The 27,496-nt window shown below is 43.6% G+C and overlaps 1 protein-coding gene across 4 annotated transcripts in view; it reads right to left on the bottom strand.

The window, feature by feature from the left end:
• Cfap61 (cilia and flagella associated protein 61) overlaps positions 1-27,496 on the bottom strand; it is a 217,993-nt gene that overhangs the window by 161,939 nt on the left and 28,558 nt on the right. For all 4 annotated transcript variants that reach the window (XM_013512185.1, XM_013512187.1, XM_013512188.1 and 1 more), the window contains 3 exons: positions 26,375-26,507; positions 18,689-18,839; positions 5,092-5,183 (listed from right to left, as the gene is read on the bottom strand). In XM_013512185.1, the coding sequence (XP_013367639.1) occupies positions 5,092-5,183; positions 18,689-18,839; positions 26,375-26,507 (376 nt within the window). The remainder of the gene's footprint in view (positions 1-5,091; positions 5,184-18,688; positions 18,840-26,374; positions 26,508-27,496) is intronic.

Raw genomic sequence — 27,496 nt, 5'->3', positions numbered from 1 at the left:
AATATAAATTAAAAATAAATAAATAAATCCAGCTTCACTGAGTTATAACCAACACATAGTAAACTGCATATACTTAAAATGTACCCTTTGATTTCACAGGCACCTGTAAAAATATCACCCCCATCAGAATAAAGGGCACATGCCTCACTGCCCCCACTGCTCGAGACCTTGCTGAGAACAGGCAAATCCTGATCTGTTCTTCGTCACTGTGGATTTGCTAGTGTTTTCTGGGATTGTATATAACAGAAGCCATATGGTTTGAGCCACTGGCAGGGGAGGAAGACCGTCCTTCCACGGTTCTCAGCACGTTTATTTTGAAAACCACCTATGCTGCTGCAGTAGCAGTGGCTTATTCCTTCTTGTTGCTGAGTGCAGCTCCAAGGTGGGGACTCACCACACAGCCTCCGCTGGATCTTGGTGGCGATCTCTCCTGCAGGAGTGTAGCTGGGTCTCCCTGTGGGTTTAACCTGCATTTCCCTAATGACTACGGATGTGGGTGTCAATTCACATAGCATGTCTTCATTTGGGAAGGGTCTGTTCCAGTTTTTGTCTGTTTTTCTTAGGGTATTTATTTTATTTTGTATTACCATGTTTTGACAGCTTCTAAAAATATTATGGAAATAAGTCCATTGTCAGATATATGATTGAAAATATTTTTTCCCAGTCTGAGGTTTGTCTCTCATATTCCTAAAAATACTGCTCAAAAAGTCTTAAAGCCTGATGATGTCTTACATTTAGCATTTATTCTTTTATTGACTGTGCTTTCTATGTTGTATATAAGAAATCTTTACCTAACCCTATGTCACAAATGTTTTCTCCTTGGATAGATTTGGAGTTCACATTTTAGGCCTATGATCCATTTGTAGTTCACTTCTGCATCTAGTGAGCCATGGATTGAGATGTAAAATTTTTCCATATTGATATGCAATTGATTTAGCTCCATTTATTAAAAAGACTATCTGTTCTTTTCTGCAGTATCACCTACTATTGCCAAATATCAATTGTCTATAAGGGAATTTTTTATCCTATTCCACTCATCTAGTTGTTGATCTTGACACTAATTCTGCACTGTCTTAATTACAAGAATAGACTTTAGAATAAGTCTTGAAATCAGTTAGTTATAATCTCACACTTTGCCTGTTTTCAAAGTTGTTCTGGCATATTATGGGTCCTTTCTATTTCCATAGGAGCTTTGGAAACAATTATTTTTAATTTCCATAATCATTCCTGCTGAAACTATGATTGAGATTTTATAGAATCTAAAGATAAATTTGGGGAATCGACTTCTTGAAAATATCTAGTCTTCCAATGTTTAAGCATAAGTTCTCTTGCCATTTATTTTATTTCTTCTTTAATTTCTCTCACAAATGTTTTGTAATTTTCAGTGTGCAGGTCAGTGTGCAGGTCTTGAAGATCTTTTGTAAGGTTCATTTCTAAATATTTCATTTATTTGTATTGCTTTAAGTGATACTTCTCTCAGTTTCTGACTGTTCATTCCTATTACACAACTGAGATACAACTGAGTTTTGCATATTAATTTTGTATGTATGTCACAAACTTGTGAAATATATATGAGTATTAATAGCACAGATAGTCATGCTGTCTGTGAATACAAGGCTGTTTTAATTCTTCCTTTCCAATCCAATGCCTTTTATTTCTTTTAATGTCTTTTGCACTGGCTTAGTCTATCTGTTCAATTTTGAATTGAAGTGGGGAGAGTAGACACTCTCATTTTGCTCCTGACTTTACAGGGAAAGCACTTAGTCTTTCACCATTAAGTGTGAAGCTAACTGTAAGTTCCTTAAAAATAACCTCTATCAAATTAAGGTCTCACCTAGACCTAGTTTTCTGAAGTTTTTATGAGGACTGGATGTTGAATTTTCAAATACCCTTTTGTGCACTTATGTGGAGAATGTATGTATGGGCTTTCCTTAGTTTGCTAATACAGCCAGGGATATAGCTCAGTGGCACAAACACCTGCCTAGCAAGCTCAAGGTCCTGAGTTCGATTCCTGGTACCAAAAATATATAAGTAGTTTGTTAATATGGTGAATTAAATTGATTCATTGTCTTCTGTTTAAGCAACTTTGCATTCCCAGAAGATAGCCCACTTAATTATGATGTATGATCCTTCTAAATTGTATACATTGACTCAGTTTGATAAAATTTTTATTGGAGTTTTTCCATCAATGTTCATGAGGCACAGGGATCTGCAGCTGTATATCTTGCAATGTCTTTCGAGACACCAAGGGTTAGATGACTTGAGTCTTTTTAAACTCTTCAAGATGTTCTACAGCCTACAACATGGTCTAGCTTGGTAAATGTCCTATGTGCACTTTGTCCCCAACCTACCCCTCCATGCTGGCCACTCCATGCTGCTTTTCACATCTTCTCTTTCTCACTGGTTCCCCACTCTATGCTCACAGCTTTAGCATAGTTTTATGCACACTTCTCATGCTGGGTGTTTGTTGAGCTTCTTATATCTCTTGGTTAGCTTTTCTTTTTTGCATCAAATTTGGGAAATTTTTTTGTCACTGTTTCTTCAAATATCTTTTTTTGCCCCAACCTTTCTCTTCTTCTACATAGACTGCACACTTCATAATTAAGTGGAGTTTCTTCTGGGAATGCAAAGTTGCTCAAACAGAAGAAAATGAATCAATTTAATTCACCATATTAACAAACTATTAATTTATTTATTTTTGGTACCAGGAATCAAACTCAGGACCTTGAGCTTGCTAGATCCTTGAAGTTGTTGCATTATTATTGATAGACCAGTTCTCTGTGTTTCAAGTTCACTACTCTGTTCTTTGTGATGCCCAATCTGTTATTAATCCTTCCAAGGTGTTTTTCAGTTTATACATTGTAGTTATATATTATAGTCTGATTTGGGGCATTTTTATATTTTTATGTATCTGTTTAACCTTTGGAATATATGAAATAGAGTTACAATGAACTGTTTCAATGTTCATACCAACTAATTCTAACATCTGTTTCAGATTTTGATTCGTTTCAGTTGACAGACTTATCTCTACCTTCTGTATCATATATTCCCATTTTTTGAGCACATAATTTTTTGTCAGATTACAAATATTGGGAACCTTACCTAGTTGAGGACAGGATAACTTTGTATTCCTACAAATACTCTTGGATTTTGGGACTCTGTTGAACTATGTGGAAATGACTCCATCCTTCTGGTTCCTGCTCTGAAGATTAGACAGGAAAGGAATGGTGCTTTCTCAGAGCTAATGATTCCTCACTATGGAGGCAAGACTCTTCCCAGAGCCGTGGGAGTTGTACAGTTTGCCAGTCTGGGTATGGTGGGGACAGGCTATACTCCCAGCCTTGCCTGAGCACTGGGTACTGTTAACTCAGTTCTTTTGGTAGGGTCTTCACTCAGTCTGACTGTGGAGCTTCCCAGATGCATGCTCTGATCAGTCCTCAGCTGAACACTCAAAAGTGGCCCCCTTGAACCAATGACATCTCTCTTGCCTCTCTACTACTCTGTCCTTCAAGCTGTAGTGCTTCAATCTCCATGGACTCATAGATCAATCAGTCTCTTCCATTCAGAAAGTCAGCCTCCCTCTCCTGTCCTGCACAATGCTTGGAAACTCCTCAAGGCAGGAAGCCAGAGTGACCATGAGTACACTTGGCTTGTTTCCCATCTCTGGGGCATCCTTGTCCTTTGTTATAGTGACAGGAGGGAAAATGGCTGTGTTTCATAAATTTTAGCAACTTTCTAGTTGTCTGAGTCAGGAGTGTAAACCCAGTCTCTAACTCCATCTTAGCTCCCGGCGCTTTTGTCTTCAAATTGTGCACCAGTTCCATTTCCCTCGGTCCCCTACACCTCCATGTCGTACTTCCTCCCTAACTTCAGTAGGGACCCCTCCCTTCCCATCAGGCCGCAACTCCTGCAGGTGCCAGCTGTGTCCTGGCCATGGGGAACACTCGGCCCATAGCACAGCACTGAGGCTGTGTCACCCGGTCTCCACGTACAAAATAGATCTGCACGTGCAACGATGCCCAGCCAGCTGTGGGCCAAGTCTTTCGTGATGTAGGGGGCCAGCATGTACTTCTCCTTAGACACAACATGAGAAGGGGGGGACAATCAGGTGACCTGGGGCTGAGGTGCAGGTCCTCGCTCCTCCCTTCCCTCTTCCTTGAACTTCCTTCTGCTCAAGTTGACTGGCAGAGGGAGGAAAAGGTGGGAGGGGCTGGAGGCAGGAAGCAATGGCGCTCAGCCTGCCCCCAGGCATGGCCTGGGCTTGGGGGGCAGGTTCTGGCCAGCTGAACAGCTTGGGAGGGTGCCACGCTAGAGGGAGACGCATCCCAGATCTAATGTTGCACAGGCTGACCACATCACCCCAGGTGTGAGTCCAGTTTCCTGTCCCACCTCTTCAGGGAGGTCAGCTGTAAAGGAGGGGACACATGTGGCCTTGTTACCAGGGACACAAGGGGACATACACTGAAGCCCCGCAGGAATATGTGAGGACACAGAGTGAGAATGGGGTGTTTTATGTTACTGTGAAACCATGCATTGTCACAAGGTTGGCTGGGACAGAATGATGGCTGGATTTTGGGGCCCCTCACCAAATTCTCTCTTGTCCACCCCACAGCTGGCTCTAGACACTGCTGGTGGGGTCCCCCGTGGTCAGGGTAGCAGATACTGTGCCCTATTAGCTCCATGCTGGCAACAGGAGCAGGAAGGGGGCTCCCTCAGGCCAGGCCATGTCCGCAAAGCCAGCTGCTGGTGACAGCTGTGGCTGGGAGTCCTGTCATGCACAAGACGCACTTGGTGCAGGACCATAGGCTGCCACCTCTGAATAGGCACAGGTGTGAGGTCTCTTCACAGAGTCTGGGTTTCCACTTGAGCTTCAAGTGAGCGTCTATGGGGGAGAGGTGGAGCAGGTGGAGGGTCAGAGCATCCACGGACCCCACTTCTGTCAAGGTCCCTCACTCACCAGATGTTACATTAGGTGGCCTCTCTTGCACCAGGTGCTGGACCATCTCAGGAACAACCCCAGATCAGCAGCATCCCCGTGTCACAAGCAGCCCCAGCCCCATCCCCACACCAGACATGGGACACGCTGCTCACCTGGGCGCTCCCCATGGCCTCTGGAGAGACTGGTCCCAGGGGCTCCTCGGCTATCCTCTGGGAAACCTGGCTGTCTGTCCTGAGCTCAGCATCTGTGAGAGAGAAGTGAGGGGAAGACAGGGCAGACGACCAAGACGGCACAGCACCGTCTTGGGTTTCTAAACTATAGCGAGTCTGAAGACTTAGGTCTGGGGTGGTACCTGGAGGGGACAAGAGCTGGTCTCTGCAGTCCAGGCCATCCCAGCTCTGACACTGGGCCCCTGGCCATCGCTGGACAGTGGAGCCCTTTGAGGGCAGCCCCCATCGAGGTTCACCAACCCTAATTACTGCCTTCCTGTACAGCAGGCTTTGGAATGATCTTAAGACAGAGGCTAAGGACCGCAGTCAGCTCGGTGGGTGCCACAAAGGCCAAGGACTCGCACAAGGGCTGCTTTCCCTTAGTGTGGAGCTACAGTGGCCAGCAGCCATAAGGTTCACTTTTTTGTTTTCTAAGCAAGTACTGGAGCTGAGCATTGTTTGGTATATTCTAGAAAGTCAATAATCAGGGTGGTCTTCATGTGTTTAATCTGTACTAAAAATCGTAGTGGAAAAAATATTGCCATTTTCTCTGAAAAGCACTTTCTACCTCCTCTTCTGTACCCACTCTGTGTCTGTCTCTGTCTCATTCACCCTCCCCTTCCCCACCTTCTCTCTGCTTCTTTCTTTTCTATTTCTATGGTTTAAGAGGGCGGTATGGGAAAGGCCACCACTGATTACTGCAGGATGCCTGCCTGCCCCTCTTGACACTGGCTCTCAGCCTGTGGACTTTTGTGCAGAGAAACCCAGGATTGTCTGCCCACACACGGGAGGAACCCTGGATTCCCACAGCCAGCACGGTTTAATCACCCATCGGACACACCGGCCAGAGGCAACCCAGGCCTCACTCCTTCCTCCCCACCTGCCTGCCTTGATCTTCCAGTGCCCGCTGCAGTGACAGCCCTGTAATCACCTCTCAAGCCAAATTATCCAATGGAGAATGCTTTCTGGCTCCTCTCAAAAAAGATGTAGATGAATGGAAGAGAACAAAATTCTAAGAGAAAAATGAGATGCACAGGGAGGCACAACAGGGCACTGTCAGAGAGGCACACAAAGCTGCAGTGCAGAGAGAGAATTTTATCCTAGCGTGAGGCATGTCAGGAAAATGGCTGAGAGGACTTGAGTCCTCTCCTGAAGAGAGAGGCTTGGGGGAAAATAAAGGCCCCTCATCTCAAGCTCCTGAATATGCCTGTGCCCTGCAAAATCTCCCAGAGAGCCTCCGTGGGTTTCTAACATGTCTGTGATGCTAAGAGCAGCACGCTTGTCTAGGTTAATCTACTTTGCTGCTGACAGGGAACACATAGGGAAGTGTGCACAGCTCGGCAAGTTGCTACACCTGGCTACCTCAGAGAATACACAAAATGACAGCACCCAGAACCTTCCCACCTCCCCTTGCCCAGTCAGCATACCTATTCTGACTTTCACCATCAGTTTTGCTCAGTAGCAAACTTCTGAATGAAAAAAACCACACATATTGGTATATTACTTTTAAATTGCACTTTGTTTTAAGAAAGATACTTTCTCCCTATTTTCAGTTTTAACTTTGAAGAACTACAAAAAGCCCAACTGAAAGAAAAGCAGACCTACACTGCACGTATATTTCTTTTATGATTAGGGTGAAATCACTAAAGAATAAAAACCCTTAATGGGTGGATTAGATTTGCAATGAACTAATAATCCCGGTGACTTAACTGCTTGGCAGTCTGAGGTCACAGGACAATTACCAACAACAAGGGCTAATTGCCTGGGCTAAACTGTCGTGAGGTGTTATGGTTTATATTAGGCAGCTGCCACCCGTCCCCAGAGGTGGCTGCATTTCAGAACTGTGCGAGGTGATGCTGTACCTCTCTGACGCCCCTTGGGTTTGGGAGGTTTAATTAGTTAATGCTTGTAAGGTGCCCTGAGATCTTTGGATGTGACACGCTATCCCAGGGAAAAGTCCAGGCTGTGCTTTTCTGTAACGTATAATAATCGAAAACATGCCTGAGGCTGCACCATGAACTGTCATTTGATGACTTGGGCCGCCTACATAGCTCAGAAGTCCCAGACTCACAGCTGATTCTAGCAGGAATAGAGGCACAATTTCCCAGCCTTTTCCCCACAAGTGAGGCTGCTTATCTGAAGTGGGGTTACTCTGAAGCTAATGAAGCCAGAGGTTCTAGCACAGGCTCCTCCCAAGACTCAATAGCTGATACTGCATTCATAATTCTGCACTGTTATCCTTAAGGAGCACCTGGATTATATAGCCCTTATGTTCCACTAGTGTTTGGATCTTCTTTGCTCCTTATTTAATAGAAAACATGCATTCTGAAATATTTAGGAATAAGTCATACAAATTAATAACATTTTGAAGGAAATGCAAAATAATATATTTTGAAGGGTTTAGGGGATAAATAATAATATATAATCTTTTATAGTTAACATAGTTTAAATACCCATTAAATATTCAACAATATTTTTCTTTTATAAAATAACCTGATCCTAAAAGAGTACATGTGGAAAAACACTAAACAAAATTTTAAGAAAGAAGAAAAGAGAATAGGCCAAATTTTGTACTAAATATTAAAAATTATAAAGCCATGGTGAAAAACTGGGTTGTCAAGGCAAGAACAGAACAAAATATAAAACTCCAAAATATAGCCGGTTCATCACGAAATGTTGATATGTGTTAATGGAGGCATTTAAAATCAGTGGGAAGGAATAAACTACACAAGCAGTGGTGTTGGCTATCCGTAAGAGAAAAAAATAAACTTCACTTCCTAATTCACTCCAGAAATAAAAATCATTTTCAGACTTGGTGCATGGACTTTTAATTCTCTCCATAATTCTGGGAAAGATGGCTGTGGCTGTGTTCATTCTTTGATGAGGAGTTCGTGAACACAGGCAAAATTCTGCCAAATGGAATTGTTTGCAGCACTCCATGCTCTGCTTCCAGGATCACACTGCCACCCCTCTTCTCACTCTTGAGGACAGTGCAGTTGTGTTAGGGACCCCCAGTACCCCAGCATCATCTCATCGCAGACCCCTTGGCCACACCTGCAAAGACCTGCTGTAAACAGAAGGGAACACTTCCGAGTTCCAGAGATCAGCACTAGCACATCTTTGGGCAGTGGGTTTTCAGTGTACCTCAGCAGGCACCTGCGGGGGACTGCATCCAGTGTGTTCTTCCAGGTGCCTGCTAGGAAGGCCAACTTCAACCTGTGCGAGTCAGAAATCACAGCTATCGCTGGGTGTGGTGGTGCATGCCGTAATCCCAGCACTCAAGAGGCTGAGGCAGGAAGATCGCCACAAATTCCAAACCAGGTTGGGCTACATAAATAAATTCAAGATTAACCTAAACTACATAATGAGACCTGTGTCAAAAAAGCAAAACAAAGCAGACAAAACCAACAACCAAGACATAACCCATTTACTCTTATTAATCTCATCTCATGACATGGTTCTGGCATCCACCCAGATTCTGAAAGTATCCTTGATATTTTCCTTCTCTGCAGCCCTGCTTCCCTTAGTAAGACAGCAAGTCCCATTCACGGTGACACATAACAGTCAAATAAAGTGATTATCTCATTAACAGAATAATGGAGCAGAATTACATGATCATTTCAGTAAAATACAGAAAAAGAATACTTTCTAAAATTCTGTTCAAAGCCAGATACGGTGGTACACACCATAATTCCAGCACTCTGGGAGGCTGACGCCAGAGGATCAACAAATCCAAGCTCAGCTTGGGAAACTTAGCAATACAGTGAGTCTCTCTCACAATTTTTAAAAAAATTCTTAAAAGGTTTGGAGATGTGTAGTAGTGCGAAAGCCCTGGGTTCAATCCTTACTACTGAAATAAAAAACCAAGTTAAAAAAAAGAATTCCTGACTTTAAAAAACAATTCTTGGCTAACCAGAAATATAGAAATGATAAGTAGTTATTTACAAAGTCACCTTTGGTGAAATGTTGGCAAGCTTTTCATTTACCATGAGAACAACAAATAATACTTCCTGGTTCCATGTCTACTTAAGCTATTAGCCAGTACATGAAAAAATAAAGATATTAATTGTAAACTAAAAGATTAAAAAAATTACATTATTCAGAGAAAATACATAAGAATCTACTGATAAATCTTAAGTCAGTATATAGAGGTTGTTGGATATAAGGTTAATATACGAAAAGCCCATTGCATTTCTACATAGCAGCAACAATTTTAAAATGAAGATTTTTAAAAGATACTTACAATAGTGTAAAAATATAAAATGTGTAGGAGGGGCTGGGGATATAGCTCAGTGGCACAAGTGCCTGCCTGGCAAGCACAAGGTCCTGAGTTCAATTCCCAGTACAAAAAATAAATAAATAAAAATAAAAATAAAATGCCTAGGAATAAACCTAACAAGATGTGCCCAATCTAAATTGGTTGAGGAAAAGTTTTTCTTCCCAAGAAATGTTTTTATTTTAAAACAAAAAAAAAGTGAAAATGAATTAAGCAATTAGAATACAAAGAACAAGCCAGATGTGGTGGCACACCTGTAATCCCAGCACTTGGGAAGCTGAGGCAGGAGGATTACTGAAAGTTCAAGGCCAGCCTGAGCAACATATGAGTTCAAGGCCAGCCTGAACTATGTAGTGAGACCATGTCTAAAAAAAAAAAAAAAAAAAAATACAAGGAACAAAAAAACTTCAAAGAAATTATAAAAATGGACAGCATAAGAAGGACATCGTGGGGACAAACAAGGAAACATGAAAATGGCCTGTGGTGTAGGTGGCAATAACTCATCTGTGTTAATTTTCTGATTGCGAGAAACTTTGAGGTTGTAGACGAGACAGTCCCTCTTTGTAGGAATCGGTCACCAAAGTGTTCAGAGGTATCCCAGTGTCGTGTTGTTAACTTACCCTCAAAAAAAGGACCTGTCAGTTTTTTTGTAAATTTAAAATTGTTTCCATATTTTTAAAAATAGAAAATAAAAGCCTTGCCCTGGAGCCCCCTCTGAGACTGGTCACCCTCGTCATTTTGATGCCTTACCTCTTTATGCTCTTCACAGAAAGTGTTTCTCACTCATCATACCTCAATTAATTTTTGTTGTTTCTTTTTCATGTCCAGCCATTTCCCCTTCTCCTGCATAACCTTCAAAGGCTGCTCCTTATCTGCCCAGAGGATGATCATAAACAGAGGCATCTCCCTCTGGTGGGAAGATTTAGATTTCTAAATGTGCTTGCTTATTTGGATGTTTTGTTTGTTTCCAGTATTAGTAGTAAGCTTACAGAAGATTCTTGTACATATACCTTTTTACACTACTGGGATTCTTCCTCAGACTTGCTGCGGTGGAGGCTGCAAACTTCGAACATTTAATGGGTTCTTATAATCACAACTAAGCTCTGTGTCTATCAGTCATCTACAGAACCATCAGATCCTGCTCCTCTTATGCTTCTGTGGAGCCCAGAACTAAGTACTCTGATTGCAATACAGATCTGTAAGTTAGTAGACTAAGAGAGGGAGAGAAAGATCTTGGGTTTTACTATGCAATTTGGTTTCAGAGAAGCTGAATGTTTTCCCCCACTTATGAATAATATTTTTTTCATGTAATTAGTTTTGTGATTTGCTTACTTTTCTCTTTACTCCAACGTAGTTCACATATTTGTTTTCTTGAAACAAGGTCTCCCTATGCAACTCAGGCTGGCCTTGAACTCGGTATGTAGCCCAGGCTGGCCTCAAACTCATGGCAATACTCCTGCCTCAGCCTCCCAAGTGCTGGGATTACAGGTATCACCACCATGCCCAGCTTAACATATTTCATGTAGATTTAAATCAGTACTCAATAAAAAAAGATGGAATATTTTTCCATATGGAGTTGGATACACACATACACGTAGTATGCCTATCCATACCTGTACACTGATAATTTTTGTTAATCCTGGGGATTGAACCCAGGACCACACACATACTAAACACACATTCTACCACTGAGCTACATCCGCAGCAATGCTAATCACATTTTCTATCTTCATATATTAAGTGATGCTCCTGAAGAAAAGTCAAATTGCCTAACCTGGATTCAAAAAGACCTGAGTCTAGGCACAACCTTGAGAGAAAATGGGAAAGTGCTGAGATGCTGTCACAGTATGTAAAGAGGCCTGGGCTGGGCCACCTCTCAGGATGCTATAAGCACAGGCAAAAGGCCGTGGGGAGGCGGCTTGCAGCCCAGAAGCAAAATCACTGGCTTCAAGTTGGGCATCAGAATTAATACATTTTCCTTTGTTTATTGCCTGCCATGTGCAAAGACTGTGATTTTTAGTAACTGCTTCCTTAGTTGCTTTGCTCAGATCAAATTTGGACCATGATATTTTAAATCATCAAAAAACCCTTTGTAAATGGACAGAACTCAGAGTGACCCCGTGCTACGGGGGCAGCCCTGACAGCCAGTATAATCAAGGGGGAATTCAGAGTATACCTGTCAAGCAATTGATTTTCAAGAGAAAAGTCAGCAGGATCAAACAGCCAATTGGGATGAAAATCCCTCGAATCACCCCTACCACGGTGTTTTCTAGCAACCAACTCCTGCCTCCATATAGTGTAATAGCCAAATTACTATAATTATCCTACAATACAAGTGGCATATCAACATTATTTTAAACATGGATTTTTCTGCATAATCTCTCATTATTATCATTCAGCCTTCCATTTGGAAATGGAAAACAACAACAAACTGTGATCTACCCCAAAAGAAGAAAGGTCACCAGAGAGAACAAATAAAAGGGTTATTTACATCTGAATATACTGAGATGTGTTTTACAGTCAAATACACTCTTGAAATTCATTAAATGCCTTCTCCCCTGCTTCATAAATATGGGCAAAAGAGACATCACCCACTGAGAAAATAATCCCAGCACATAATGATCATAACAAATATAAATAAAGCCACTTTTCTTTCAAAGACCTCCAGGCCCTATATCAAAATGCATTTGTATCTGCACCATTGTATAATGGATCCCACCGCCAGGGAGCAAGGCTGAGTCACATCTCGGTTGCTCCGGTGCTGGAGAGGAAAGTCGGAATGCACATCCCTGTCATCTGGCTCTCTGCAAAATAATAGATTCTGAAGTGGGTGCCATTTGTTGCTGCTGTTGTTTTTGAAGACACTGGAAAGGGCTTAGAAAGCAGCATGGGAATGAAGATGAGAAATCAGCAGCCGGTTTTGTTAAATAAGCAAAAGGCCCACCTGCAGGGCTTCCATGCAGGGCCCGGCTGCCCGCTCTGGGTTAGAGGTGTGGCTCACCTTCTTCCTCGTGGGGTTTCAAGACTGAGGACTTGGCCTGAGAACCTCTGCAGGAGTCTAGGTGTTGGCCTTAAAGACACCCAACTCCGTTTGGAATTGGTCTGGAATTCTCTACTTGTTTTACCAACATCCCTAGCTAAAAGCCCTGAAACACACACAATTCATTCTAGAAAACCAAAGTTGGTGAGAGTAGCAAAGCTTTGGAAGAAGGCAAGTTTGTTACCTTCATATGCTAAACACAGTGGTTTAAAAAAAATTTCAAATTGTACCAAGTGTAAGTTGGTATATGGGGCTTTGTGTCATTAAATAAAGAAGAATTTGCCGCCACTATCTGCATTGTCACAGCCTTGCAGCCTTGGCCATGCAGCACCAAAGAACAATGTTACTGGGCCCCGGGAGAGGAGGGAGAATCAGAGGTTAAAGACCAAATCACAATGAAAAAAATGGCACCTGGAGGCCACTCAGTGTGATATAGAAAGGGACCCAGAATTCACCCCAGCCTCCTGGGAAATGGGGGTGGCCAGGAGACGGAAGCCCAAGCGGCACAACTCCTCTCTAAGGAGATCTGAAGCCCATGCAGGGAGAAACAGGGGAGGAGGGGGCCACTATGGGGACAGAGGGCTGGATGGGTGCCCCTTCCATCTAGCCAGGCAGGAGAAAAAGCTGTATAGAAGGAAGTGAATATTAAGCAGCCCCTATCTGGAACATACAATACACCACAACCCTTACAGGAACTGGAAAGAAGAAGGTTGACACATAAAGCCTCTCACACACATGGACTGAAATGTGTTTCTGCCCGCCTGTTATGGCTTAAGTCTAGATATGCCCCCAAAACCTCATGTGGTCATGGGGGGGTATGCTTTGCAGAGGTGGCTGGATCTTTCCATAGGTGTGTGATACTAGGATTAAAGGTGTAATACTGGGATTAACGGTGTGTGATTATTATTTTTTTTTTTTTTTGGTTTTTTTCTGATACCAGGAATCGAACTCATGACCTTGCGCTTGCCAGGCAGGCACTGTGCCACTGAGCTAAATCCCTAGCCCCAATGGTATGTTACTAAATTAGTCCATTGACTTGGTTTGGCACAGTTCTGGGTGTGTAGAATGGGAAAGCCCATTCTGTGTGTGAGTGCTACCTACCCTGAGGGTGTGTAGACTGCATAAAAGAAAAGGGACAGAAAGAGGCCTATTGCCCTGGCTTGCTGCTTCTTGGCTACTTCTCTACTTTGCTGCCTTCTGCCCACCGTGAACTGTTTCTCCTCTGTGATGCCATCCTGCCTTGGAGCCAGTTAATTCTGGACTGAAACCTCTACAAACAGTGAATCAAAATAAACCTTTCCTCCTTTAATTAACTTTGGGTGTCAGGTATTTTGTCTCAGTAATGAGAAAAGTAATTAAGATACCACCCAAACCCCAAAATTCATATGTTGAATTTTAACTCATGGGACTTCTGATTGTGACTATTTGGCGATAAGGGTGCTAAAAAGGTAGTTAGGTTAAAATGAGGTCACCAGGGTGGGCCCCGATCCAGTATGTCTAATATCCTCCTACTGAAGGAGAGGGCATTTGGCCAGGGATGGGTAGGGGGAAGCCAGATGAAGCTGGAAGGAGAAGGTGGCTCTCTGCTAGCCTGGGGAGAGGCCTGGAGAAACCAACCCTGTGATACTTGCATCTCAGACTTCTGGCCCCACAACTGTGAGACAATAAACTCCTGTCACTTAAGCCACCTCGTCCATAGCACTTTGCCACAGCAGCTCTAGCAAATGAATACAGAATCCTAGTGGATCGTTAGTCATGTAATTACAGAACATACTGAGTGTTAAGATTAACGTTCTCTATACATAATTCAAACGCACTGGTAGGAACACTGCTATGCTCTGCAGACAACTGATTCATTCACATTTGGAATACATGTTAATGGAAGAACAAAGTGAAATAGGAAGGAATCAGGAATATGAAGCAAACTGTAAGGAGAGAGGCTAAAAGATTTGGGAGTATTTAATACATACAAGGCTGAATTTAGCTGTGGTTTTATAATAGTAGCACACCTAGATGTTTCCTAGCCTGACCCAGGACAGAACTGGAGGTGAGAAGCATATGTAAGTGAAATAAAATTAAATAAGACATAAAGCAACATTTCCTGACAGTGGGAGTGATTTTTTAAAAAATAATTATAAAGACAGCATTGCTGTTTTAAATGGAGATGTTATAAAAATTACAATGTTGAAGGACCTTTTAATGTACAATAAGCAATACTTCTCCTGGATGGCTTGGCTATAAGGGCTACATTCTAATTATCCTTTTTGAAAGCCCACAATTCTGTTACACAAAATTAAATTTCTCCTTGCCAAGGAGCACATCAAGTTCTGTAGAGATTTTGTAAGGTGGGCTCCGGGTGCATAATAAGACTTACAAGCCTGAACTTCACAGGGGTCTTCTAAAACAAAGATCTGTGCTGCCCACAACACACCAGCCTACATGAGGAACAAAACCGTGGGGGCTTTTTTTTTTTTTGCTTGTTTTTATTTTTCATTTTAACTATTAAACGTGATGATGCCAGTACAGCTGCGGAAACACAGGCTGTGCCCTATTTTGCCTTATGCATCATCAAGAAAATTGCCAGCTCAATTCTGATTCCAAAATCTTTATTGTGATGAGGCAGCTAACAAAAGACACAGCTTGATTTGCAAACGCCACTCAGGGCTGGCAGTAGGGCCAACTGGAAAAACATACTATTTTGAGCCATTTTATTGTCACTGGAGGAGAATATTCATTAACTGCCAGGCATATGGAACATCTTCATGTGGCTCAGCACATTTTTGGAGACTCCACATTTAAGGGGTTTTGTACCTCAGTACAGTCTCCCATACAAGCAGAAAGCCCCTTTTTTTAATATGTCCTGCTCCTCTATGAATTCTTCAAATGTTCCAGGAACTCGTGACTTCTAAACAAAGTTCTCCTCTCAATAAAAAAATAAAGTTTTACTATTTTTTCAATATCTGGGACAAAATCTGGATCTTAGAATTCGTTCCCACTAAGTGCAACACAGACCCAAGGTTTGGTACATAAAGAAAACAAAACATAAATGAGTAATGTTACATATACAAAATGAGTGGCTTGTATTATTCAGGTAAAATTAAATGTACATTAAGATATATTAAACTTTTAATTTAAACATTAAATTAATTAAACTTTTTAGATTCCAAGGAAATGTGTAAGACTGAAACAGTAAGCTAACCACCAAGTGTGTAAAGAACTAGAGGAGCAGGGCTACTGTATCAGCTGAACAACAGTACACCTTGACATCATTCTGCTTGGAAGGGCTGAGGTTAGTCTGAACAGAAAGATAGACTTTGAGCCAAAGATTTGAGAACAAGTGATTTATCTGGGAGAGGATCCCAGGAAGCACCAAGAGGAGAATGAGAAGCAGAGAAAGGAAGCCACCCAACAAAATACACCTTACCATTCCTGTCACCTTTGTGGGTGACTAGAACTCAAACCCATCTCAGAGCCTGAGCATCTGAGGGGCGAGGGAGCTGGGGTAGCTACACCCTAACTCCAATCTGTGTAGTATAAAGAAAATAAGTGCTTCTGTGGCTGGTAGGTAAAGACCAGAGCAGCAGAATGCTCATCTGGGTTCCCTAAGAAGCAGCCCTTGAGTCAGATTCAAGTACAATCATTTATTTGAGAATTGACAGATAAAGGACCAGTAGGCAAGCAGGGGCCAGACTGAGGAAGCAAAGTCTGCTCCCAGAGTGTGAACTTCCTGCCACTTCCTGCTCGTCTTTCACACTGGCAGAGTAACCTCCAGGCCCTGGGTAAGCCCTTGCACAGATACACTGGTGAAGATTCTGGCAGGAAGAAGTTATCTAACACACACACACACACACACACACACACACACACACACACACACACGAGTGTTCACTAAGTGACCAATGTGAACAAACTGACCATGTATCCAGACAGCAGACCCATCATGGGAGGTTTTGATTAAAGCGATCCAAGATAAAGCTGGCCATGGGAGGGGCAGGAGTTCAGCAGTAGAATACCAGGCTGCCTGACATGCATGAGACAGAGGAGAAGAGAGATGGGTCTGGGTTCTGGGTCAGGCCCTGATGAGGTTTGACCCTTGGATCAGCTGAGGCAAGGATAAAATGGAAAGAACGTCACCTGTCCCGAGTTACAAAGATAAAATGAGATTATATATGTGAAAATCCCTTGAAATGGAAAAAGTGCTAAACAAAAATACAAGACATGAGGCACAACAACATGAGCTCCCTTGAAACGCAATTTTTAGTTCATGTTTTAGAGAAATTTCAATTAACTTGAGACTTTCACTCCCAGGGAAATTTCATAAAGAATTATCTTTGTGTCAGTGACCATAAAGCTGATTTTCACAAATTAAAAGAAGTGGGGAGTGGCAATAAAAAAGAATAAAGAAAAATATGTCAGCCTGGATTCTAGATTATACCTACATTTGTTCCAAATAAAAATTAAAGTGAAAAAGAAACATTTTCCTATTTCCTTCACCCTGTCCTACAGAAGCTGACTTTAAGTAAAAATACTGAACAAGGTAAAGAGAAGAAAAACTCCTCGAGTTCATATGGGTTTTTGCTAGACATGCTAGATAATGTGTGGTTTTAAATCCACCGTTCTGTTAAATACTGATTTTTTTCCCCAGCTTCCCATACAGTTTCTAGGAATTTCCCGTTTAACTCGGTGTAGTGAACACTCAGAAACACACTGGAAGAGGCGGCACCTTTTCAATTTGTTTTTAAGAAGAGGGGCAGGGGGGATTTACTCTGTGGCTCTGAACTAAGTGATGTTAATATATAACCTGCTCAAAATTTCTTTGAGTTGGATACTATATTTATAGCACTTTACACATGGGAACACTGAGAAATAACATTATTTGGCGCCAGCTTTGGAGAAGAATACAAGCTCAGAAAATGCCAGGGGAGCTCATGGTTCAGGATTGTCTCAAGGTGAAAGTTTCTTCATTACACTACTGGGATGTCTTCGCTGAGCAGCAGGGACCAGTGGCCTTCACTGTGGAAAAGCAATGAGCTCAGTTCTTTCTATGAGGAAGGGTATTGATGTCCATGTAAGGGAAACACCTGTCCATCCATGGCTTCACAAGTCCATGATGAGATGGGTGTGTACAGTTGGACAAATCTTACATCCTGTGCTGGGCTTTCCCTTTGGGGGACACAGTTGGTCAAATCACCACCTGCTCTTGTATAGATTGCCAGGTCCTTTGCCACCAACCACAGTATTCCTCTTCCTATTTTTGCACAATCTTGATATAATCTTTCAACCAGGAGGAAACAGAGCTTTTCCCCTGGAGAGACTCTAGGAAGTGAACAACCAATCAAAAGAAAAGAACAGCTCTGCCACACACTCAGCCGTTACTGAGTACTAATTCATCAAGATGCTGCATGAGGCACTTTACACACCTTGTCCTGGTGAAACTTCACGACTGCCCTGTGGGGAAGGTATTACCCTTACCCCCACGTTACAGATGAAGACACCCAGGTTTACAGAAGCACAGAAACACACCCAAGGTCTCCTGCCTGCCCACATCTGTCTGCCAAAGAACCCAAACAGAGATGCGGAGACACTCTGCGTGTGATGAGCGCTCATCCCCTTTCACCCGCGGATCCTAACACAGACACTATTTCATGATTGATTTTGTTATTTCACACAGGTATAAGCAAGCTAAGGAAGTTAAAAATGACTCTTTGTAGTAGACTGTAAGATTTTATATATAAAAAAAGATTTTATCAAAGACAAACAGGAAGCACTTACTGCTGCGAAGTTTTTGTTTGTGGTGCTGGGGATGGAACACTGGTCCTTATGCATGCTGGGCATGTGCTCTACCACTGATCTACATCCCCAGCTCCTTAAAATCTTGATTTAAACACTCTGTTAGATTTTGGCTTTGTATACATGTATGTGAGTGCGAAACCTTGAAATGGTGGCATTCTCTCACTGTAAGTTGTATTTACTCTGACAGTGAGCACTCTGAATTGCAAGAGCCTCCGTTGCAAGGCCACTGTGTCTGGCCACACCGGTCACTTCTCTGCACTATCTGGGCCCACAAGCATCTGCATAAGGTGGGTTAACCCTGGCAATTGGTCCTTGAGGGACCCTGGAGACGAAGACAGAAGATGTTCTCTCTGGCTCCATCCCATGGCCAACAGCAGTGAGTATATAGGCATGGACTTACTTTCCAAGGGGTCTAGGGCTGACCACCATACCTGCAATTCCGGGTTCTTTGGGTGGCTCCAGGACATCATCGGGATGTGGGACACAGAATCCGTGGAAAGGCCCCAGGTCAAAGCACTCATGCAGCAGCGGCAGATTCACTCTGGAGCACACGCTCATGAAGCCAACAGCCACGCCCTCCACCTGGGACACCCAAGAGCTTGGTTACTGCAGCAGACCATGGTGCTGCCACACAGCCTCCTGGGAGGAAGGAGCTGGTGTACAGTACCAGGCATGGCGTGGGCAACATCCTCAGACACATCCAGGTGATCCTGTGGGCCACCCTAGAGGTGGGCAAGGACCTTTGGGATGCTGAGAGTTCTTGAGGAGAAGCTATTGGAACTTAACTTGCCCTCGTCCTGAACCAAAGGCCCCCTGACCAATGTCACCTGCCTCTTGGGGTCTTTCTCTTTCTATCCCACCAGAGACCCCGTCCTCCTGTGCACGCCCTGCCACCATGCACAGGGGTCACTCTTCCAATGACCTCATGATCCGGGGTCCCTGATGAGGCATCCACAGCTGAGAGGGAAGCTAAACAAGGAGGTGATCTGGACCTATTATTGGTTCTAAAATATTACAAATTAACAAAAGATCTTAATTCTATCACATTCTGTATTGATAGATGACTGTGACTGAAATTCCTTATTAAGCCCTTTCAATAACTGTGTGTGTCCTATCTTCTTTGCAAGGAGAGTATTTAAAATTTAAAAAGAGAAAAAAATGTATAGTCCTTTGCATTTCACACACAAAATTCCTACTGATTATTAAGTGGGGTTTAAGCAGATTCTGGTTGGCTGATTAGCCTCTGACTGTTCATTCTGCAAGCTTTTTCTTCTTGGTACATGCTTGTAGTACATGGTGTTTACATCCATCTTAGGGAGTGGGTACACGTACCTAACATACCTTGATTCTTTGTATTTCCCTTTCTCTCCCAGCTCCCCTCCCTCCCCAATTTTAGGTCCCTTTTACTATTTTCATCATTATTATTATTTAGCTCATGTTTGCACCATATACAGATCACATTGCTTGTGGGTCACTGACACGTTTACATGACCATCTGAAATCATTTTATGTCCCCCTTCCCCTCCCCTTCCACCACCCCCTCAGGTTCTTGGTCCCCTCCCCGTTTCCAAGAGACCTAGCTCCCTGTTTCCTGTTATCTTTTACTTTGACTGCACTTACAGAAACCGTGCCGTGTCCCACCCTTCAAGTACTCAGGCTTCATTTCTTGAGAGACCATCCCATTCAGACAGTAAAACTCCATAATCATAGATTATGATTATGAACTCCACTTCCCTACCAGAGGGATACAGCGTCTTTCCATAAGTGCCCAAAGCAAGTAGCCAATGTTTTTAATATCCTGAAATAGAAAATCAAGCCATACGAATACTTAATCTTTTAGATGACAAAGAAAAGAATTTAGATAGTAAACAACTTGTTCTCCAATAGGTCTTCCAGCAAAAAGCCATTTGTTCTCAAGCGTTTGTTTGAAACATACATGTGAGGTGCTCTTTATTTTTTTTCCCTAGCCCTGAAATCCAAGAGGAATTTTTAATATTTAATTTTGCCATATTCCATATTCTTTTCTTCGCAGGAACCCCCCAAAATGATACTTGCTGTAAAAGCCGGATTTACACAGCTGTTTTGTAAAGCCATTGACACTTTCATGAAAGTCCAAAATAAACATTTTAATTTTTTCCCCAAATAACAAGTGATTGTTTGTCTTGTTTGCACTGGTGAACAAAGGCTGTGTAGCCGCAGTTGTCTGGCTTCTCTGTAATTTTAGGCCCAAGACTCAGCAGACGCTGATTAACCGATCCATCTACCATATGTGCAGAAAGAGACGGCCAGCCTCAGTCCCGGCAGGGAAAATTGGCATCCATCTTGGTTCACATGGAGATGTCCTGCTAATCCACAGCCGCGCTGGCGCAGGGACACGTCCATGGCCTGAAATACCTTTCGCCGGCTTCACAGCGAGCTGTGTGCACATGATAAGAATGTATTATTTATAAGACCGCTGTTAGTAATGAGCTATTACACTAATGGCTCATTGTGTTTGGAATTTGATTTCAAATGGCATGGATCACACATTCTGATGAAAATGCAAGAAGCATGTTTTGCCATTAGGAACAAAGATTTAGTGTTTTCCAATTCTGCAACCTGTTATAGTCCCATCATTCATCCAGCATTGTAACAATTCACCCAAGTTCACAGTCAGAGGCGACGGCAGAGCAGGGACGCATGGTGGACCTGGTTGCTCCTCACTTGGGGCTTCTTTCAGATAACTGTCATGAGAAGTGCTGTTTTTAGACTGGTGGGAGTATCCAAATGCATCTTTATGTCGTAATGCTTTCTGGAAAGGTGAATGGATTTATGGACTTTCTTGCTTGCACAATGAGAAGGCACTGATTGCTGGCTGATACCTGTGTCCCAGATAACAGAGGGCTTTCTACCACAAAAGCATCCTCAGTTATCTTCTACTGGAAGACCAAACTTCCAGGTCTGTTCTTGCTCTTGCTGGTCCTGTGGGGCTTGAGAAAGTGTAGATGGCTGGGAAATCATGTGTGTGTTGGCCTTGTCTTTATAGACACATGCACTTTATTATTTATATTTCCACCTCCAAATCCAAAAAAAAAAAAAAAAAAACAACAACAATGGCAGCCACTGATCCCTTGTAGGTGACAAAGAGTCCACAATGGGGGTTTTGTCCTCATTGTGGCCACTGCTGGCTGTGATCCTGTCCTCCCGATGCCAAGCACATGCTGACCTGGCAGGCTCTCTGCCGCCCGCAGGTCAGTGGTGCTTACTCGGACCACGGCTGCCCATGCTCTGGATGGTGCCAAAGCAGACGCTCTGCCCATCTGTCTCTAGGAGCCACCCTTGGCCTCCCACTGCCCAACCCTAAAATCTCTGCCTGCAGTAAACACCAGATGTCAAGGTAAGCCAGGGTATGGTCAGAACAAGGACCCTGCGGCGAGGTCCTCCCAAGTAGCTACCCCGGCAGAGTCTTTGCAACCAAGACCCTTCCTTTAGACAGTGGTTGCCCACTTGGCTCAGAGGTCCACAGGTGTGACCCACTGGGCCATGGACTGGTTAGGAAAGAGAGAGACAGGGGTGCTTTGTTCTGTCCTCTCTGCCCAGTGGTGACTGATTGAAAACATGGTGTGCCGGAAAATGTGTGAGCAGCATTCGAGGGGGAAGTCTGGACGTGCAGCACTTGGCAATTCCCGCTTCACAAACATGCTCATCACAGCCAGCTCCGAGCACCCGTGTGATGTCGCTCAACACGGAGCTGGGAAGACATGTACACTGCCACACCCTAAATATCACGCCCATGATGGAGACCATGCACAAAAACACTTAAGAGCACAGACAACAGTACAGTAACTGTGAGTGATAAATTGCAAGCATTTGACAGCTTTCCAAATTTATTCTATTACACTGTAAGTTTATTTAAGTTTCTAATAATGGCTGTGTTTAACAAACAGCTTACAGAATTCCTGAAGACTTAACCCCCACTCCATGTGGCCCTGAAGGACAGGGCCCCGGGAGGCAGCTGGTAGGGCTGAAGCGGCATTGATCTTGAACTCACAGGTGCTTCTGGCACTAGAGAGGGTTGGATTCAGATAAGAGACCCCTTCCCAGGTCCGAAGTCTTGTCCCATCCCTGCCCTAACCTAAAGCCTCTGACATTAAGGTGGCCCAGCCCTCAACAGAGTTTTGGCTGGACTCTCTCTGCCTCTTAAGAGAGGGTAAAGAGGCCTCACTGAGTTGGGCCTGTAGATTCTGGCCTGAGGCGCTGCTCAGACTGGACACACACTAGAGATGTGAAACAAACAGCAAGAGAGAAAAAGGATGAGGGTGAGAGGGCACAGCAGCCCTGCCAAGCTTGCACGGTGGCCTGGGGAAATCGGCACCCTGAAGTCAGAGAGTGAAAGCCTCCTGCAGCCAGAGGGCTGGGCAGCCAAGGTGGAGGAGACCCCGCACTGGGGTTTACACGGCCCAGTCCTACAAGCTCTGTCCAGCTGTCAGACCTGGTTTTTCAAAACTGTCACTTCCTCACCTCCCCGCCTCTCTGGACTGGAGCTAAAGGCTGAATGAGAATGCATGAAAGCGAGTCTCCATGTTTAGGCAAAAACTTGAACACAGAAAGATAAACTTTCTAAAACTAAAATGAAAATCCTTTCAGCCTACTTACCTATGAATCTGTGTTCATAGCCAGTCCTCGCCTTTGTCGATCAATGCCCACATCAGTCTAGATTCACCTCACCCTTCACCAGGTGTGCTCTGCCCACATGGAGGTGAGCAGCTCGCCACCTGCACTACACCTGGGATCACTGGGGAGCTCTGAAAATGCTCTGGCTGTGCACCTGTGCACCTGTCCCCCCAGACACGGGGGCTGAGGCAGAAGGGTTGCTGAGCCCAGGGCTGGAGCAGCCTGGGCTACACTGTGAGACCCTGTCTCAATATATAAATACTTTTTTAAAAATCCTGATTATGTTTCACCCCATAAAGTTGATTTAGTTGGCTTGATCACCATACAATCTGTGGTCTTCCTGTCTGTCTTCTTCCCGTTAGTGTAATGTTTTCAGTGTTCAAATATGTTGTAGCATGCATCCTGCTCCATTAGCTTTCATTTCCTAATGATATTCCACTGAAGGGATATACCATCTTTTGTCTAGCCATCCTTCAGTAAGTGGACCTTTGGACTGGTTCCACTTTTTGGACTTGCTGTGTACAAGTCTTTGTATGGAAATGTGTTTTCAGTTCTCAGTGCAGAACAGTTTGGTTGAAAGGTAACTATGTTCAACTTTTATGAAATGCCAGACTGTTTTCCAAAATGGCTGTGCCATTTTATAATCCCACCAGCCATGGGACAAAGGTTCCAGTCCCTCTACATCCTTGCCAAGCTTATTTTTATTGTTCTTTTTTCTTATAATCAATCCAGTGCAACCAAGTGGTATCTCACTGTAGCTTTGATTTGCATTTCCATGATGACTAATGATCTTGACATCTTAAGATAATGAATGGCATTTCTTCATGTGCTTATTGATCATTTACCTTCCTTTAGAGAAATATCTCTTCAAATCATTTCCATATATTTTATTCAGATTACTGGTCTCTTTATTGTTATATGAGTTCTCTGTGTATCCTAGATCCAAGATTCTTGGCATGGGGGTATTTCACAGCCTCCCAGGTGATTCTCAAATGCTCCAAGTTTGAGGAGCTCTGATGTAGGAGGAAACCTCATATTGTGTATGTTTTTCAATCTCTAGTACAAAAAAGAAGGAAGGAAAGAAGGTAGGAAAGAGGAAGGAAGGAAGCAAGGAAGGAAACAGAAGATGAAAGAAAAAAGAAAAGAGGGTCCCATTCCTCACAGCCCTAAAATTTCTAACGTTGACTCCCAGGGCTGGTGTGGCAGCTCTGTAGTGAGTATGGAGTGAGTATGGAGTCACTACATACTCCATAATGATTCTGAGGGTCCAAAAGTCTCAATTGTTTTTCAGCCAGACACTTCCTTTCTACACTGAACAGATCCCACAAATATTCCTATTTCACCATTCTCAACTCTTTTTAAATATATTTTATTACTACAAATTTCACAAAATATTGGGTTTGTGTGATATTTTCATACCATGTTTGAATCATATCCATCCCCCAATTACCATCCCATACGCCCCCACCCCGTTTCTCTTGTGTAATGATAGTCTCCCTTCTACTTTCCTGGCATATGTTCTGTTTGCTTTAGATGCTACTTTAAGGGAAACACACAACACTTGTCTTTCTGAGTCTGGCTTATCTTGCTGAACAGGATGATGTCTAGTTCCATCCATTTTCCTGCAAAGGACATGGTTTCATTGTTTACAGCTGAACAATACTCCACCGTGTATGGACACCACACTTTCCTTATCCCTTCATCTCCTGACAGGCACTCAGCCAGTTCTGTACCTTGGCTGTTGTGAATTATACCACATAAACACGGGTAGCACTCTCAACTCCTTTTTTTATTCTTTCATATCTTTTTCTATCAGTGCATACGGGACCTACAGAATAAGGGTTTCATCTTGGCAATCCCCACATGAACATAGCATACTCTGCACATCAAAGCTCCGGGTGGGGAGGCAAGAGGGGGAGGTCTGCCCTCATGCTGCTGTCCAGGGGGCCGGTGACAGCAGATCCACCGTCACTAAGGCCTGTTGAAAGACCCCCTGGGTAGGAGGCTCAGCTGCTAGAATTAGGAGCTTCTTTACAAACCCTGCTGGGTTTGAGAGAAGGTTGAGAGAATCTCAGAGCTGCCACACCAGCCCTGGGTCTCTGGTCACCTGCATGAGCTCTCTTCTCTGTCTCTTTAGAACATATGGGCCTCTGAGGCCCCCATGCCAAACCCAAGGGTGTGGTTCTGACTTTTGGGCCCAAAACACCAGGTTTTCTGACTTGTAAGAAAAGCTAGAAGTTCTAATTGTTATACACACTTTCCTAATTTTTATATTAGATGCTAATTCAACAAAACTTCATCACATATAACCTGGATGGCATCATGTGCTAACACTGAACAAATCCGAATTGAGAGACATTCTATAAAATGTCCTTCAAAAATGTCATTGCCATGAAAGGTGATGACAAACCAGGAAGTTGTTCCAGATTAAAACACACCAAGGCCAGATGTGGTGGCGCACACCTGTAATCCCGGTACTCGGGAGGCTGAGGCAGGAGGATCATTGCGAGTCGGAGACTGGCCTGGGCTACAAAGTGAGCTCAAGGCCAGCCTGAACTGCACAGTGAGACCCTGTCTCAAAAAGACAAAAAAAAGAAAAAAACATAAAAGACACTGAATATGAATGCAAACGTCATGCACTGAAAACATGTATGCATAAAAATAAATAAATAAATAGATAGATAGATAGATAGATGAATAGGTAAATAAATAAATAAACCAGCCCTCCTTTTTAAAAAAGGCATTGAGGAGACAGGGCACCTGAACGCAGTGACTGACCTGGACTTAGTCTGGCCACAAATAACACTGTTAAGACTGTGCATAAAATCTGAATAAGGCCTGCAGATGAGACAGCAGGATGGTAGGAGCCACAATTGCTCAACTGTGATCATTGTATTTATTTACAAGTAAGCGGGAATGATGTCTATGGCTCTCAAATGGTTCTCAAATTAATTAGGGTACACCTATTCCAGATAAATTAGGAAGAGTAAGAGAATGACAAAACAAATAGGGCAGGATGCAAACATTTAGGGAATCTAGGTACTTCTAAATTTCCTGTAAGTATCAAACTGTATCAACACAAAGTGTTAAAAAAATCACTTTCTAAGTCAAACAAAGTCCACTTGCCAGCGGAATGCTGGTTTGCAACCTCTGATCCCTGACCTCTTGGGACCCTCAGAAACCCTCGTGACCACCCCTAGAGGGCCTCTCCCTGTCCCCCAAGTCTAGCCCCTACCGACAGGGATTCAGCAAAACCTGCTGGCAGTCTGGACATCTGGAGCAACTCTGGACAATGAAGCCTAACGCCCAGACCTCTGGGTGGGGAAGGGTGTGGGCAGCCTGGGGAGCCACCTGAAAGGCTAAGAACAGAGCGGGCAGCTCCAGACGCTCCACAGAGCCAGAAGCCAGGAGCCAGGGAGCTGCTTCCCCTCTCCAATCACATCACCAAGGGATCGGTCACTAACCTCGCACACGACAGCATGGTTCTCTTCGTCCTGGGCCTCTATCAGCTCGGCCAGAAAGTACTCGCCATACGTGTCCTTCAGAACAGTGTCATGGAGCATAAATATCGGCATGAGGTCATCATGGTCTTCCATCCTGCCAACAGAAGGCCTGCAGCTCAGAACTCATCCCTTCCTCCTCTCCGTCACTGGTCCAAGTGCCAGGGACAGCAGTGGCCCCCACCATCAGCTGGCACTGGAATAGGAGAAAGAGATTTAGGATTACAGTAACAGGGTTGAGTACTGGGGAATACCTGTGAGGGCATGTGAGAGCTGATACTAAGTGGAAGGGAGGGAAGGAAGAGACATCATAGGGGACCCAGCAGAGGCCAAGCAGAGGGGACCCAGCAGTATGTTTGTGGGATGTGAGGGCAGCAATGTGCATTAGAAAAATGACAAGAAGTGGGAACATCAAATCCCAAGGTGTCCTGAGGATCACTGCTTCTGTAATGTTGTCCTGGGTCCCCTTTCCCTCCCTACAGTGCCTGAAGCTGCTGTCACTTCTAGGTCCCTCTGGGAGCATAGTTAGATTGAGGACCAGGAAGCACCGCAGTGAAGGCCTCTGAGCTGCCCTGTGCCCCTGTCAGCACAGGGCCTACCTGTGGTCTCTTACACCTGAGACATCTCTGCACTTTCTGCATGGGGGTCACAAAGTGCAGCTCACCATCCTGGGGATGCCACCACACCTTCAATGCTCAGGACACTTGTAGAGACTTTGATGACTGAAACTAGGGGTGGAGAACCAGGCTCAGTGCTGTGTGGTCAGACTGGCTCTTGAACTCTGTTTTTTTCACGTTTTTTCCACATTTACCATTTCTTTCTTCTTTTTCGCACATTCTTGAGTAAATTTAGTGTTCCTTGTTCCCTGTCTAGGATGTTCCTACACTGATTTCCTGCTACTTCTCCTGTAAAAATGTTCCAGATCTGTATTACTTTTTACTAGTGAATTTGATTTGGCTGCTGACCTTTATTCCACCTCCTCTTTATTTCATTACTCTGCTTTTTTTTTGTAGTACTAGACAGTGAACCCAAGGTTTTCACACTGACTGAGACCCCCAGTCCTTTATTTTCACTTATTTTTTAATT

The sequence above is a fragment of the Chinchilla lanigera genome, unplaced genomic scaffold (assembly GCF_000276665.1).
Source record: "Chinchilla lanigera isolate Chin_1 unplaced genomic scaffold, ChiLan1.0 scaffold00014, whole genome shotgun sequence".
Lineage (NCBI taxonomy): Eukaryota > Metazoa > Chordata > Mammalia > Rodentia > Chinchillidae > Chinchilla > Chinchilla lanigera.
Note: the sequence above shows the minus strand (reverse complement) of the source record. Positions and strands in the feature narration are given on the sequence as shown.